The sequence below is a fragment of the Danio rerio genome, chromosome 25, assembly GCF_049306965.1.
Source record: "Danio rerio strain Tuebingen ecotype United States chromosome 25, GRCz12tu, whole genome shotgun sequence".
In the NCBI taxonomy this organism is placed as follows: domain Eukaryota; kingdom Metazoa; phylum Chordata; class Actinopteri; order Cypriniformes; family Danionidae; genus Danio; species Danio rerio.
Window position 1 is genome coordinate 19,749,045 of NC_133200.1, and position 16,217 is coordinate 19,765,261.

At 34.3% G+C, this 16,217-nt stretch overlaps 2 protein-coding genes across 12 annotated transcripts in view; one reads left to right on the forward strand and one right to left on the reverse strand.

Moving 5' to 3' along the window:
* fam185a (family with sequence similarity 185 member A) overlaps nucleotides 1-7,242 on the forward strand; it is a 60,284-nt gene extending 53,042 nt beyond the window's left edge. For 2 of the 3 annotated variants that reach the window (XR_012400362.1, XR_012400361.1), the window contains 2 exons: nucleotides 6,046-6,134; nucleotides 6,538-7,242. The gene's annotated coding sequence lies outside the window, so the exon portion shown is untranslated. Of the gene's footprint in view, nucleotides 1-6,045 lie in introns of all 3 variants that reach the window. The other variant, XR_012400364.1, reaches the window with a different exon arrangement.
* fbxl13 (F-box and leucine-rich repeat protein 13) lies at nucleotides 1,043-15,976 on the reverse strand. 9 transcript variants are annotated; one of them, XM_073943002.1, is made up of 23 exons: nucleotides 15,416-15,976; nucleotides 15,062-15,103; nucleotides 14,877-14,973; nucleotides 14,578-14,681; nucleotides 14,374-14,461; nucleotides 14,229-14,296; nucleotides 14,002-14,156; nucleotides 11,839-11,948; nucleotides 11,661-11,759; nucleotides 11,483-11,578; nucleotides 9,868-10,003; nucleotides 9,728-9,780; nucleotides 9,532-9,632; nucleotides 9,318-9,447; nucleotides 8,942-9,040; nucleotides 8,162-8,282; nucleotides 7,915-8,077; nucleotides 6,518-6,637; nucleotides 6,027-6,153; nucleotides 5,820-5,903; nucleotides 5,586-5,720; nucleotides 2,948-3,111; nucleotides 1,043-1,869 (listed from the first exon to the last, which is right to left on the reverse strand). In XM_073943002.1, exons 3-23 carry the CDS (start codon nucleotides 14,949-14,951, stop codon nucleotides 1,782-1,784), a joined length of 2,316 nt encoding a protein of 771 aa, XP_073799103.1. In that variant the 5' UTR covers nucleotides 14,952-14,973; nucleotides 15,062-15,103; nucleotides 15,416-15,976; the 3' UTR covers nucleotides 1,043-1,781. The 9 variants fall into 9 exon arrangements, 7 of the variants coding, with proteins under 7 accessions (XP_073799103.1, XP_073799105.1, XP_073799106.1 ...); XM_073943004.1 differs by lacking the exons at nucleotides 14,877-14,973; nucleotides 15,062-15,103 and having other exon boundaries at nucleotides 9,318-9,450; nucleotides 15,416-15,965; XM_073943005.1 differs by lacking the exons at nucleotides 14,877-14,973; nucleotides 15,062-15,103 and having other exon boundaries at nucleotides 15,416-15,959.
* Nucleotides 15,977-16,217: the final 241 nt, after the last annotated feature.

Genomic DNA, 16,217 nt, shown 5'->3' on the forward strand with positions numbered 1-16,217 from the left:
AATACTTTAAAATAATAGTCCATTAGTTAATGCTAGTTAATGTATATTTACTAACATGAACAAACAATTTGTAATACAGTACATTTATTATATGTATTTGTTAACTTTAGTTAAGATTAAGTTACGTAAATAATAGGGATGTAACGGTATCAGAATTTCACGGTACGGTAATACCTCGGTATGAATGTCACGGTACGGTATTTATTGAATCATTTACAGGAAAAACAAAACTTTTGAAAATACTCCCAAAAAGTGCCAAAAGTGTCAATGACATACAAATTAGTCATCTATCTGTAAGCTTTGAAACAGGAACTTCAATTTTAATAACAAAAAAATATTAAACCATGTAAAAAAATAAAGTTTCAATTTAGTATTGTTAAAAACTCATCACATTCAACATTTAATCACTCACTCACTTACTTAGATAGAGATGGGTTTAAAGGAAAATTATCATATAACTATAATCTGGTAAAAGCTGGTATCTCTGGGTATTTACAATGTCCCCTGCAACAGAAAAAACCCTCTCATTTGGGACTGAGGTTTCTGGGACAAGAGAGATATGACTTGGCCCATGTTGACAGCAGTGGGTAACGTTGTGCATTGTCTTTCCCCCACTTGAGAAGACAAACCATGAGTGAGATAGAGGTTTCTTTGCGGTACAAGTCAATGTCTGCATCAATCTGAACAGTGTGCTGTGTTTCTGCAGTCCCCATGACTGCTATTAGTCGTATTCCCCAACTTGCAGGCACGTGCACACATAGGGCTCAACCTGTGCAGTGCACATGCCCTTTTTAGTCTTGGATAGAAAATGCCCTTCCAAATCGATCAAAAGTGCCCCCGCGACGCGACACAACCTCCGTCCAGCCCTTCAGTATAGACAACAACGCTCTTGAGTATGCGCGCTCAACCCCCCCTCGGCGCTTTACAATACGCGCGAGACAACACAGCTGATCAGAACGCGCGCGACAACACTGCTATTCAGTACGCGCGCGGCGACAACACCCGCTTTAGGTTCGATCATTTCCATCTTTTTTTCATCTCCGCTACTAGCAGCACACTCCATTTCCGCATTACTGGATCTGTAGCGACAACAGACCGCAAAGGATTATGGCCACGCCTGGGCTTATGGGAAATGTAGTTTAAGCTACCTCCCGTTCGCTTCATTCGCCTGAGCAAATTTTCTCAGAAGACCTATAGTTTTACAGAGTCATGCGACTTCGGTAATATCGAAAAAAATTAATATTGCGGTATGACGGTATTTACAATACCGTTACATCCCTAGTAAATAACACTAGTTCTTTGTCCTTCGTCAACTCATAGTGGATTATCTAATGTGAAAACGAACGAATTTGGATGTTATTAATGCATTAGTAAATGTTGAACGAATGTTGTATTAATAAAAGCTTTCCGAGATTATTCATAATGTTAGTAAATACCCTAACACTAACTAATAGACCATTATTCAGAAATAGTACCCATAAAACAATTACGTTGTCCCCCAAAAAACTTAAGAATTGTGTTTTCAACTCATTTAATAAGTAGTTTAAAAAGCAGTAAAAGTAATTTTTTGAGTGTGCATCAGAGTTTATTTGACTTTTATTAATCACATTAACCATTTTCAACAAGTCCAAAACCACCTCAAGCAAGTGTAAAAACTTTCATGCAAATTAAGAGATTTTTAAAAATATAGATATTTGGCATTTCTATCAATCGTTTCCAAGTGATACTTCAAAATGTGAATCAACACAGGGTGAAGGAAACTCAGCTTGTGTTTCTCCAGTCTAGCTGTCATTAATCCAGAATGTAGGCCCGTCATCATTACTGTGTTTCCAGTGTTGGACACGGTGCTGGAGCTTCAGAGCAGCCTGTCTGAGGATACAAATCAACATTGTAAACAGTTATGCAGTGTTGTGTTGATGTATTTGTGTTGGCACTAATCAGCTCTCATCAGGGGCGGACTGGGACAAAAAATCAGCCTTGGAACTGTAGCCACACCAGCCCACATAGCCACATAAGCACACCGACACAGCCCCACCCACGAATATATTGGTGTACAGATGGTGAAATAATAGAAGCAATACCATATGTAATAGATATTTAAACATTTAATGTATGTGACTGAAACAAAAACAACCCATTTATAACTATCTATATATTCATTCATTCAATTTCATTTCGGCTAAGTCCCTTTATTAATCTGGGGTCGCCACAGTGAAATGAACCACCAACTTATCCAGCGTATGTTTTAAGAAACACACACATACACTATGGCCAATTTCATTAATCAATTCCACTTTAGTGCATGTCTTTGGACTTGTGGGGGAACCGGAGTACCCGGAGGAAACCCACGCTAACATGGGGAAAACATGCAAACTCCACACAGAAATGCCAACTGAACCAGCCGAGGCTTAAACCTGCAACCTTCTTGCTGTGAGGTGACAGCACTACCCACTGCGCCATCGCATTGCCCACTTTCGAGAATATTTCATTTAATTTTATGCATTTGGCAACGTCTGATTTTAGAGCCTTTTTTTGCTTTCTCTGAGCTTTTCGGCACCTCCTTTCCTTTTTTACGGTCTATTTCTGACAATTAGCTTGTGTTGCACTTATTGTTTGTTTGACATTCTTGCCACATTTTGATTACGTCCACGTAACCTCTAAATAGGTCAGATTGGGTCGGTTCATCTCAAAACCAGCTGACCATTGCTGATTGGGTCAAATGCTTAACATTTATTATTATTAATACTATTATCATCATCATCATCATATACACATCTTGCAAGAGATAAAAGCTGCCTGCATGTAAAAACAGTACATACCAGAAAAAAAACTTTTTAAAAGAAACTGACCGGCCCACATTTAAAAAATTATCCGGTCCTTCTGGCGTTTGCCAGAATTGCCAAATGGCCAGTCGGCCCCATCATTACCTAGTGTGATGGAATCCCACCTGGAGATGTTCCTGCAGTAAAGCATGTTGATTGAGCGCAGATGCAAACAGCTGCACTGAAGAAAGCAGACTGTGTGGTCAGTCAAGAGAGAACAACCACTCACATCCAGTTCCCTCAGGAAATGACCGGCTCTGGTTAGATACTTCACTGCTGCATCTGTCATCTGGCAGAGGAAAACATAGCCTCAGATAATATACTGTACAGGTCCAAATATCTAAGGAACATGATCTGTTTGGTAATTAAATTATTTTATTATATAAATATATACTATATATACTGTTAAGCGTAAAATGATTAGCCCCCCTGTTAAATGTTTCAAATATTTTCACACTATTTCATATTTTTTCTAATTATTTTGGCTATTTTTTTTTTTTGCTGGAATAAAAGCTACAATTTTAGTATCAGTTGTAGGGGCTGGTATGAAGATGGTTGCGTGTTGGTTTCGCCCATGGGGACTAAACCGAAAAGCTAGCCGGACTGTACCAATAAGCGAAGAAGGGGGGTGTTTGTGGTTGGGTGGGGGGTGGGGGGGATTCCGGGAGTTTTCCGGGAGACAGAACAATACAGGAAAAGGGCGGGAGATTGGTCTGCGGAAATATGGGAGACTCCTGGGGAAAATGGGTATGTTGGCAGGTATGAATTAACTTAACTCTCCTAGTTAACCTATTAACCTAAATTTAAGCTTTTAAATTGCACTTTAAGCTAAGTACTATCTTGTAAAATAACCAGTAAATATTACTTACCATTCTCAAGGCAAAGACAATTTTTTTTTTTTTTTATAAATTAGTTATTATAGCTGTTATGTTTAAAAATGTGCTGAAAACAATCTCCTTTAAATGACACTTGGGAAATATTTTTAAAAGAATTCAAGTTTCACAGACTGATAATTTGGACTTTAACTGTACTGTCAGATTAATTAATTTTCATAAAATGTATTGTCTGGTAATAAAAAGATATATAAAATGTCTGCTAGTGTGAAGGGGGGACAACCTGTCAAAAAAATGAAGCCCTATATACATTTCTGGAGATCGTGAATTACGTAGTGTGGAAATATATATTTTTTTCCAAAATAATGCAAAGTGTCAGTTTCACAGCATGGCTGTGTAACTTGTTTTCTCTTTTTGGTCAACTGGTCAGGAGGTTTCTGTCTCCAGAACATGATGAGATCAGGCCTGAAAAGGCAGTTTACCCTGCCGACAACACTTCATTTGCATGCTTTGTTTAGACATCTCCCCTCCTCCTAAGAACACAATATAGACATGACATCTTTGTCTTAATTCAGAATTGTGATAGAACTTGCAGACTGCGAACCTCTAGTAGGCTCTTGCAGACACATGGTCTACTTGAAGACGCTGTATGATTGCTGATTACGCAACACGTCTCAATGAAGGAATTCTGCTTGCTTCGAGTCTCCTGGACTCCTTTTTTTTTTTCAAGAGTAGATACATTTTTGGGCAGTCTTTGTTTTCACGAATCCACCAGTGGTCGCTCTGTATGCTTTTTGAAATCTCAGATTTCTCTCGCGAGTGGCATTCGCGCCTGCTGTTCTTAAGTAAACCAACCAGAGGCCACTATTGACTGACTGTTTGACTGTCTGATCAACTGACCCACCCTCTTCCTTCCCTAAACCCAACCAATAGTGTTTTCAAAAGCACCGATTGACCCGCCCACCCCACTTCCCTAAACTCAACCGACAGTTTTAAAAAGCAATGCAGAAAAAGAAAAACCCTGCCTGATTTTTGACACATTTTATATATATAAAAAAAAACTGTTATTTAATTGTTTATTTTAGTTTTTGGCTTCTGTTTTATTCTTCACTGGACTCGAATCCCATCAGCGTGGTCAACCCCTTGCTGTATCCCAAGTTCACCGACATACGTGACAAGCCACTGGACAAACTGGTAACATTGAAGTGGTCCATATAGAGATAAGTGGTTAGCTGGTAAACGCAAAAAGGACCACCGTTATACTGCCCCGTAGCGTTTGTTTTAATGATGAAATACATGTAGGTCAGAGTTTTTAAAATGACAATGGTCATTCTTTGCTTTTGAAAACACTATTGGTTGGGTTTAGGGGAGGAGGAGGGTGGGTAAGTCGATCACTCAGTCAGTCAGTCAGTCAGTCAACAGAGGTGGATTTATGCGAGAACAGTAGGCGCAAATGGCACTCACAAGAGAAATTTGAGATTTCAAAAAGCTTACACAGCGACCTCTGGTAGATTCGCAAAAACAAAAAGAGACCTCCTGAGAAGTATTTTGTGCTCTCCAGAATTGTATATAGAGGTAAGTTTTCAGAATGAGCCTGGGTTGAATAATCCAATTAATTTCAGAGGGACTTAATTAAGAGGATTCTACATCGGAAGAGGTTATGATCATTTCTTTTTTAAGCTGACTTTAACAATTAATTTCTAACAAAGCTATTTTGTGCACATTTTTTTTAGTTGCAGAAATAAAGTTATAAGAACTGTCATTATGGTGGTATTTTTACAAAAGTTACACATTTACAAAGGGTCCATATTAGTACCTCAAATAAACATCAGAACCTAAAAAATACAAAAGATTACTTCTTGAAATTTAGTGACAGCTCTCATACCTTTATTTCAGACATAGTTTAAAAATGGCTGAATAAAAGAAGTACTTTGGGGCATCCAGCTATTCTGACAGTGGCAATGGTCCTGCAGAAGAAGGAAAGGGCTTTAATCGCTCGGTCAGACAGTCGCACACACTGACACACATCCAAAAGCTCCAGACGCTGACATAGCCGGCAAAACATCTGCACAAACACCAGAGTACATCACAAAGAATATTTCGAAATTTTAATGCAAGGCTTATCAAACAATATTGCGCTGAAGTGATCAAATATAAGACAAACCTTTATTCCAATATCTGTAATAAAAACACACTCGGCTGCGCTCAGTTTTCTCAGACTGGGGTTTGCTCCCAGAGCTGATAGTCCCTGTGAAAAAAAAAAAATCATTTTTTAATTAAATACAATACAATGCAATTCAATGTAAATTAATGTAATGTAATGCAATAACTAGCTATAAAGGTATTATAAGAGTAAAGAGGTTAAATGTACCTTGTCATGTATTTTGCAGCCGGAGATGTCCAGAGAGATGAGAGAAGAACATTTGTCCAGACACTCGAACCCATTGTCTGTCAGGTTTTCGCAGAAACACAAGGCCAGGTTGGTCAGACTGATGCATCTGGAAATGAATATTTTGTTTAGGCATTCTCTGTATGTAAAGGATTTGGTAACAACTTAGTTTTGGTCACAGTTCATGCAATTAACTGGCTTATTACCTGCTTTTATTAAGATATTAACTGTTCATTAGTTATAAAGTGAGCTTATTCTGCATTATGCAAACCTTAACCCAACTTCTCCATTACTAACTATTCATAAGCAGCCAATTAGTAGCTTAGTAAAGTAGAAGTTGGGTTAAGGTTTCAATTAATGGTTAGTTTGGTTAAGGTTCAATGAATGGTTTATTAATACCGTGAATTGTGACCTAAACTAAAGTGTTAACAAGGAATTTGGTGTAAAAGTGTATAACTATTAAATGTTTTCACTTCTGACTTATCCTCCTCAGGGACAGGTCAGTAATCTTTAGGCAGTAGGAAAGATCAAGCTCTCGCAGTTGACCAGCAGACGGCCCTTCAGTGATGTAATGGAGTCCCATATCAGTCACCCTGGATCAGTTACAAAATTGGATCCCACTTTATATACGGTGGCCTTTACTAATATGTACTTTCACTGAAATTAATCATTTATTTCAATGCACTTATTGTGTATGGTTTACATTGTACTTATGACTAATTAAATACCTGTATGCAATTACGTCTGTAATTAATTTCTGTAATTACATTTGAAATGACACTATTGGCTATCCTTTACACCCACCATTAAACCCCTACAAAACCCAAATCCCATCTCAAGAGCACCATAAGTGTTGTGCAATACATTGTAAACACAGTAAGTATTGTATTTATTTTTTGATGCAAGTACATATAATAGTTAAAGCCACCTATTATAAAGTGGGACCCAAAGTTCTGTTAGATTCAAAATTTCATAGAATCCGAAATGCCAAAAGTGGCGTTATTCATGCACTGTATTATTCATACAAAATTTAAAAGCTGTGCGGACATTGCAATTTAAATGTGATCTTATTTATTTCCATTGCTTTTGAGCTGTATACAGCTCAGCTTATGCTGCTTGATGTTGGAAACAGTTATTTTCCTATGATATTTATTTAAAAATGTATGTATTGCCATAAACATCCTGGTTTGTAATGCAACCCGCTTGATTGTTTGCTGCAATTTGTTATTTCTAGTCATTTACCCATATTGGCCAATGAATCAGAAGTCTTACACATTTGCAGAAATGACTGTGGCTTACTGTACTTCTGCACTGCAAAATAAGTAGTTTATAAGTAAGAAAGGCTTACTGTTATTCAATTAATTATGCTTAATAATTATAATTAATATTTTTTCCAAACATATGAAAGAGCATTTCTGTAGTTATTGCCATGCTAAATGTTTCTATTTTTGTTATAATAATTTGTTTAAATTATATATACTCAAATCAATGGTAAAGTCTTAGTTTATCTATAGATTTGGGGTTGGCATTTATGTGTTTGAGCAAAACCTAAATTAACTATATTAAATTAATAAAATTACTAATGATATCTCTTAAACTTATACTTGTTTTGTCAAAAGAATTAAGTAATCAGCATTTGGTGGAATAGCCCTGACAATCACAACAAATTACATAATAAAATAATGAATTAAATAAGTGTACTTTAATAATAATTATAATAGATAGATTGATAGATAATAAATGTAAAATGTTCTAAATTACAATATTTTTATAATACATTTGGAAGAAACAAAATATATAACTAGATAATTGTACATAATAGATACATAGAAAAAAGCATTAGCATTTGTTCTAGCCTGTGTTCTCTTACTTAAAACAGCCTGAGATATTTAAGTTACAGAGTTTTGTCAGATTTCCTAAAGTCTTGAAGCAGGCATCAGTCACTCGAGGACAGCATGACAGATGGAGCTCAGAGAGTTTCAGACAGCTCCGACACAGAGCCTTCACACTGCTGTCTGTGATTACATCATTACCTGAAATACAGAACACACTATTAACATCCTCTGTGATTTTGTCTTTCTGCCTGTGCCACATTATTAGAGCAAACAAATGCAAACCTTCTATTAGAATCTTAGTGAGGTCGATCACTTCAGCCACTGCTTTGAATGCCACATCAGACAAATTCAGTGACTCCAGTAAAGAAATCACAGTCAGCATACGACATCTAGACACTAAGACCTGTACCAAAGAAACATCTTTCATAAATCAATTGATAATTAATATTCAGTTCAAATTCATTTTCTAGATTTTCATATCAATCATTTACTACATATTATGGTTTGCACTTCCAGTTTGGAAAAATGTCAATTTAAAAGAACTGAAAACCAACACATCAAATAATATGGTTGTGTTACAAGAACTCCATATACATATACATTACATACACATATAAAATAGTGTTACTTTAGGTATTTTAAAGTGAAATTAATAGTACCGCTAGAATATTTGTGGCAAAAGCTTATTTAAGATCACTGAGTTGAATATTTTTATATAATTTTGTCTGACACTACAAAACAAATATCTGTTATTTATCTGGTGTCCGAATTTTGTAATTCACAGGTGTTTTACAAATGTTGTAATGTTTATGAATTTTATTATGGACCTTGATCTTTGTTCTGTCAATTTACAGCGTGTTTATCTATTTGTGTTTGCATTGTGAGGATTTGCAGTACAATATTAATTTATGTTTCTGTAGTGAGGCTTTGCAATGTGTGTCAAACCGACTAAGATGTTTTCCTAATTTGCCGGTATTTATTTATTTATTTTTTTCTATTCGCATGTGTCTTCTTAGGTTGCAGCACGTTAAGCTCTCTCGGGCCACAATAAATAACACTTACCTGCACACAGATGTCAGTTAAGGTGGGAAGATCATTCAACACAATCTGTTGAAGTGAATTGCAAGTCTCTGCAACACATGTAAATCCATCCACAGTTATCTAAAAGTACAAAATGAAAACTGTATTTGATCACTCTGGGATAAAGTCAAGAGTAGTTAAATGTGTAATAAAAATAGGATTGACTAACTAAGTATTTCTTAGAGGACATGACATAACTTTGAAAAACTAACTTTTGGGTACCTTTATTTATAATCATGTAGTAGTAAATTAAATATATTGTATATTTGCATCATATAACCAATAACACCAACTAATAGAAAGCCTAAGATACTTTTTTTAAATGATACAGTAGAATAGTTTGCAAGTCAAAACTAACCTGGGAGCAACCGGAGAGGTTAAGATGGCGGAGTCTGCGACAACCCGTCCCTGTGGTCAGATACTGCAGGTCTTTATCAGAGAAATGAATGCAATATGCCAGATTCAGAGACCGCAGCATCACACAGCATCTACTAAAAACATTCAGTACAGAAAAAAACTTCAGTCATTGTTGAGTACAGTCTGAAGATCTGAGAAACATAAGACTTTTGTACCTTGCCAGGACTTTTATTGTGGCGTTGGCAATGTGAGTGCAGGCCAGATTAAGACTGAGGAGAGACTGACATCCCTCTAAAATCATCTTCATATTTTCATCCTGTCAGTGTGTTTTCAAACAAAACACACGCCAGTTTTGAAGAGCCGAAAATTAAATAAGCAGAAAACTCCTAAGACTATGAACTGTATACTTGCATTAACAGTTGGACATTCACTGAGATCCAGTTCTTGAAGATTCCTGCATTGACCTTTAAAAACAAAAGTATTCTGTATCTTTATGAGGTTAACAAAGCAGAAAATAAATGCAGTTGTTTGGTAAATGAAGGTAAATGTACTGATGCGTCTGAAACTTAGTCTTTGCACCATGTTGCAACCACACAGGTTTACAGAGATCACATAAACACGGTGAAGCCGCAGGATTCTCTCCACCATCTGATCTGTGATCCAGCTGCTCTCTGGAGAGAAATCAATCTGTGGAAATACATCTCACAGGTTACACTGTATATGAAGCCTTTAGCACACTTAGCAAACGACACTATGTCAAAACGACATAAACAACATTTTAAAAAACTCAGCAACAATGCTAATGCGTCCATTTGACATCTACACACTGATGATTACACTGGATTATATTGTAGATTGTAGATTGTATCCTTACAATGCATGTACAGTAAAGTACCTTATTGTCAAAACAACATCAAATTGACATCTTACATTTGCATAAAAACACGTCAAAAAATCGATTACAGGATAGTTTTTGATTCGTCTTCTTCTGAGTTAACATTTATAAAAGTCTGGTCTTAAAGTATTCCTAAAACTTGAAGCTTAAACTACCAAACTCACATTAGACAGTCATTCTGATCAACATGTTTATGCAATATAACTTCTAAATGATCCTCAAAATAAAGAAATCCCAAAGACTTTCATTGCCAGGCTTTAACTTTCAGATCTTAAGCTACTTGCAAACTAGAAAAGCCTATCAACTAGCATACAACGTGCTAACCATGCAAGAAACATGCTTGCTGGATAACACTGTAATTTATGCTGGAGACATGTTATTTGCTATCAACTTTATGCTTGAAATTAATTTGTGCTAACAGTATAGTGGAATTTACATTAGCAGCTAGCTTATTGTTAGAAGCATAAATGCAAATTCACTAATAAAGCATAGTTAACATACTAATACTTTTTATTCATATTAGAAAGATGGTATTTTAAATTATAAACATGGTAACAGCATGCTAATTGCTAACAACAAGATATGCCAGTTCATGTTAGATACATATATTTAAGTTTGAAACATGTAGATTGTTGTTTGAAATATGCGAGCAACATGCTAATTCATGTGAGAGGCACACAAACAAAAGTCTAGCTAGCAACATACAGTAATAGTGCTTGTTATAAAATAAACAACATGCTAAATCATGTTACAAACATACTAATTCATGTTAATAATTTCTCTAACATCTAACAACATAAAAATTTAGAAATCTTTGTCAAGACAACATTAAGTTTTACCATAAAAATTTCCTCATTTTGATTTCCAATTGATATAATATTTTTTGTCTGTGAGTTCAATGGGAAATAAATCTTGTTAGCTTTTACCTTAATTCCACATAAGAAGGTAATTTAAATTTGGAACATGAGGGTTCAATGAGGGTGATGTTAAAGCATTACTAACTGACATTTCATTGAATCTGCCTTGTATTTAATGAGCATCTTATATTTTCATGCATTGTCACAAATGAAACAACACTTTCAAGTGCAAGTACACAATATGCTTTAATATAATTATTAATATAACATCATTGTGTTTAAAAAAGGGCAAATCTGTTGATTTTCTTATATACTTTTACTATATTCTTAAAGATTTTATGTATACAAATATTAAACATGCACTTCTAAATTCTAAAGGGAAAATTTGACAGTTTTTAGGTCAGCTGCACTAACCTCAGTCCACAGTGAGCTGATTTGAGTGATTGCTTTCCATGATTGACAAACCTGAGCACATTTCAGCAGGTCTCGCACACCTAGACTTTGGAAGATCTGCACCAAACGGTTCATTTCAATCACAGCTGATTGTACGTTTTTGCCAGTTATTTAACAGTTAGTGGTAGTCAAATGATACCTTGAGAAACAGCCTGTTGGGCAGCAGTGACAGATTGTCCTGTCCATCACCCTGTGGTATGCCTGAGTTCTGGCTTTCCTTCATATCTCTTTCTAGTTTCTGAACAGACATGTATAATAGCTGAATATCTCATGAATTCAATGCATTTGGGTTTAGCTGATTGTTTTAATAATTATACCTTAAAGTATTCCTTTGTTCTTTTAGCGTCCTGCACAACATGACGCCAAGCCGTGATGATTTTTCTGCAGTGTACAGACTCTTGAACCTTCTGTAGTTTCCTCTCTGCATCTAGATAAATTAAAGAATGCCTTGTTTCATGATATATAGAGAGAACAGAAATAATAACACACTAAATTTATATGGTAACATGCAAACTAGTAAAAAAAAAGCATATGGGCAGAATTTAAACAAACAAATTACATTTAGTAATGTTCAACTTAATTTGTTTGCTTAAAATGAGCCCATATAAATTGTTTAAACCAGTTACCTTAAAACAATTCAGTAAATCCAATGATTAAATTTTTTTTTCAGTGTAGTTACTAACTTTATTGTAACATATATTACAAATAACTCCACTTATACAATGGTTACTAAAGACATTGTGCTGATTTTATTTCAAGATATGTGTCCGTCTTTTGACACTAGATTTTGCATTTCATCCCAAGTCTCTGTTGCTACTTTATTTGCAAAATGTTATTTTAGAGCTTATGAAGTGAAGTACTGTGAGATTTAAATGTATTTAAATGTACCAAAAAGAAAACAAAATTCTGCCATTATTGCCATTATTTATTCATCCTCTACAAAGGAAGATAAGCTGAAAGAGCTGTCCTTGACTTCCGGAATATTTTAGTTTGCTAATTTTACCTTTTGTTGAATCCATTTATTCATATAAATTCAGCATTTTTATTTATTTATTTTATTTTTTAATCAGAAAATCAATCAGAGAGTTGCATTGAGAAACCCATGACAAAAAAAATTGAAAAATGCTATAATTCTTTAACTTATTAAAGTTGTTAAGAACACAGTGTTGTACCTTGAGGCCTTTTTATGGATGTATGCTTTCTGAGTCTGAGTGAAATCAAAATTTACAATGTTTGTTTTGCATATCGCACATTGTAATTCTTTGGGTAAACAATTAATCCACTGAAAAAAAAGTTTGTTTGAGTAATCTTGTTGAGCTTTGAGTGCGTAGATTAATCATTAGACAGAATGAATCGTTTTTAGCAGTGCCTTTTTATTTCTGACCTTCACGTGCTCTCTCTGTACAGTATGAACATGAGATGGTAAAACTTCCTTATAAAAAAAACAACAACAGTATAACATGGAAACGTAAAGCATGTAAAAAAAAAACATGACGTCATCATTAAAGTACAGTAATACACTGAATCAAAATGTCAAACCCTTCAGTGATTATATCATTACAACAAGTAGAGTGCTAGTACTTTAACAAATCTTCAGTCCAAATCTGACCATTTGCATTGATTTTTGGAGGGGGGGGTCTTTCTCTGTTGATGTCAGAATGATGGCTTCAGCCACAACATTCTTAACCATGCCCCTCTACCATTAGTTTGCTATGAGGGAATAAAAAGCACTGCCCTCTACTCAGTACCTGCTTTTAGATTAAATTGGAAGTACTGTACATCAACACACTGAAAAAAAAGTCTAAGAAACCTCCAGTTTATTCTGATCTTTTAGGTTTATAAAGACTTTTTTGAAACTTACCTCAACATCTCAGTCTCACTGATTCACAATTTATAGCCAATTATGATCAAGCATTCAAAGGCACATTAAGTAATTTTCTCCGCTCTAGAGGGCGTCCATTCACAACAAACAAAGGCTTAGTTTGCGGATGTCGTGATCGTGTGTGTAATCATCAAGTTTTCAAAAATGAAGGGTTTATGATGTCAAATATTATTATTATTATTATTTGAACATTAAACAAAACTTTTGGCATAATGTAAGTACATAAGTACAAAATATATAATAGTGTTCTGACAATCCAACATGTGCTTTTAGCGGGCCTGTAATAAACAGTACCTGCTGACAGTAATGGGTTACATTTTATCTGGATTACTTAATCTTTCTCCAAAAATGACTTGCAATTATTATTATTTATTATAATTTAAAATGTTCATAACCGGAATTATTATTTTTTTTACAGATTACATAATTATTGTACAATTTCATAGGTGAGTTTTCCCGTTTTCAATTCACAATATTCAAGGAATCAGAATCAAGCATCCAGGGGCACATGTATAACTAAATTTGACTGGGATTTCTGAAATATTTAAAGTATCTCCAATATCATCTGTTTGTATTATAGACCATGAAAGCTAAATACCTTTCCATCGCTGTTTCTGAAACTGAACCCATGCTGTCCACTTTATGAAAGCCAGTTTTATCCTTCTCTGTGTGTGATACATCTCAGCCTCCTCCATTCTTTCAAGGAGCCGGGCAGCCTTCATCTTTTTCTGCCAGATGTAACTCTTCCAACCCCTTTAATATGAAAAGACAAGATATTAAAAGAGCTGACTTTTAAATAATTTATTCTGTACTTTAAAGACTTACGTGAAACACATTTTGGTCAGATTGGTGTGGTAACAAGTGTAAGCTTTCTCCAGCAAATGTGACAGATTCTATGAGGGAGGAAAATGAAATGAGTTTATGCTTATAAACATTCACTCTGAATAAAAACATACAAAGAGAGTTTTACCAGGCTGTCTTCTGGATATCCAAAAATATAATTCACAATGCCTCCTGCCAATGAGGAGATTTGTTTGTCTTTGTCAATAAATGTGTGCCTGAAATATATAAAAAAAAACATGTTTAGGAATATTAACCTGAACTTGATTTTGCAATAAAAAGGCACAATTTATTTATAGTTTAATGAAACAAATATATAAAGAAGCCAACATACCAGACAATCTCAAAATCTTGATCCTGTAGGATTGATAGTATTTTTTCCTCCATAAAGTGTAAAGGATCTTCAGGACATGAGACACATAAGCCAGAAAGTAAAGCCTAGATAAAATGGAATAATATATATACAACAATAACTACAACAACAAGAACCACTTCAAATCAAAATACAGTTAAATTTTTAAAATATTTTTTAAATACATTGAAATATGAAATAAAATATTTTTTCAAATGTAAAATCAATAAAGTTACAACTTAAAATAAACTAAAATTATTTTAAAAACAAACCTAAATCACCTTGTAAATCTGAGGTAGTGAATGTTTAATAATGTAGTCTCTAAAAATCGCATCTGAATCTTGCAAAAATGCCATTATAAAAGCGGTGAGAGAGTCACTGTGAATGGTAGATGATTTCCTGCTGTCAGTGTAACAATAACCTGAGACACTTTTGTCAACATTTACCTTTCATGTTACTTGGTTACCTGAACAATTGGTTGGTCACATGAAATAACCCCAAAAGTAAACTACAATAAACACAGAACAATAAATGTATATACTTTTATTAAAGAAAGTTTTCTTAAGCAATTGTATAACACACTTTTATAATATTTTTTTTATAACAGTTTATAGATAAATAGATAGACAGACAGACAGACAGACAGATAGACAGATAGATAGATAGATAGATAGATAGATAGATAGATAGATAGATAGATAGATAGATAGATAGATAGATAGATAGATAGATAGATAGATAGATAGATAGATAGATAGATAGATAGATAGATAGATAGATAGATAGACAGACAGATAGGATGATTATAGTATAATTTTACCTTAAAATGGCTTTTAAAAAAATTCTAAGCTGATATTATTCTTGCCAACATAAAACAAAGACTTCCTCTAGAAGAAAAAAATATTATCAGACATACTGTGAAAATTTCCTTGCTCTGTTCAACATCATTTGAGAAATATTTAAAAAAGAAAAATTTAGCTAATTGCTAATTCAACTAACATAAACTAAAATAAAGACAAGCTATATAGGCATAAAAAACAGATAAATAAAAAATGTACAAATTAAAATTATTAATACTTCAACTACAACTTAAAAGTAAAAATGGAAAATATAAAATTAAAAGTACAATAGGATAACAATGACAAAAATAAAGCTAGTGCTTAAAAGGTCCGTGTAGGTCCGTGTACGTTTTGTTCATTTGTTTTTCATTTTCAAACGGAATAAAGGAAATGGAGAAAACGGACGTTTTTCCGTTTTTCTTTTGCTCACGAGAAAACGAAAAAACGAGATTTTGGCTGGGTTTTTCGTTTTTTTGGTTTAGGGTAGGAAAACGGATAAACGACTTTAAAATTCTTTTTACACATGTAGGCGGTGCTGAAACGCCCACTTTCCTCTAATTGGTTAACCAAATCTGCGCTCGTGACGTCACTCTCAAAATAAAAGCCTTACACGCAGGCTTTTAATTATTATTATTTAATTATATATATAAACAAAGTTTACATATTCTATCATTTGAACCACACACAGTTAGCAGGCTTACATTCATTGCGTATGTATAAATTAAATAAAAACGTAAATCAGCAGTATTCTTAGACATTTGTCATTAAAATAAGGTCATAGTT

What these genes read in the sequence shown, in the direction of transcription:
- fbxl13 (XM_073942999.1), bottom strand. Translation starts at nt 14,951, where the DNA reads ATGGCATTTTTGCAAGATTCAGATGCGATTTTTAGAGACTACATTATT. An exon ending in CCAACAGGCTGTTTCTCAAG is followed by an intron (nt 11,579 to 11,660) that starts GTATCATTTGAC and finishes CGTTTGGTGCAG; the next exon opens with ATCTTCCAAAGTCTAGGTGT. An exon ending in AATATCTCAGGCTGTTTTAA is followed by an intron (nt 6,638 to 7,914) that starts GTAAGAGAACAC and finishes TAACTGATCCAG; the next exon opens with GGTGACTGATATGGGACTCC.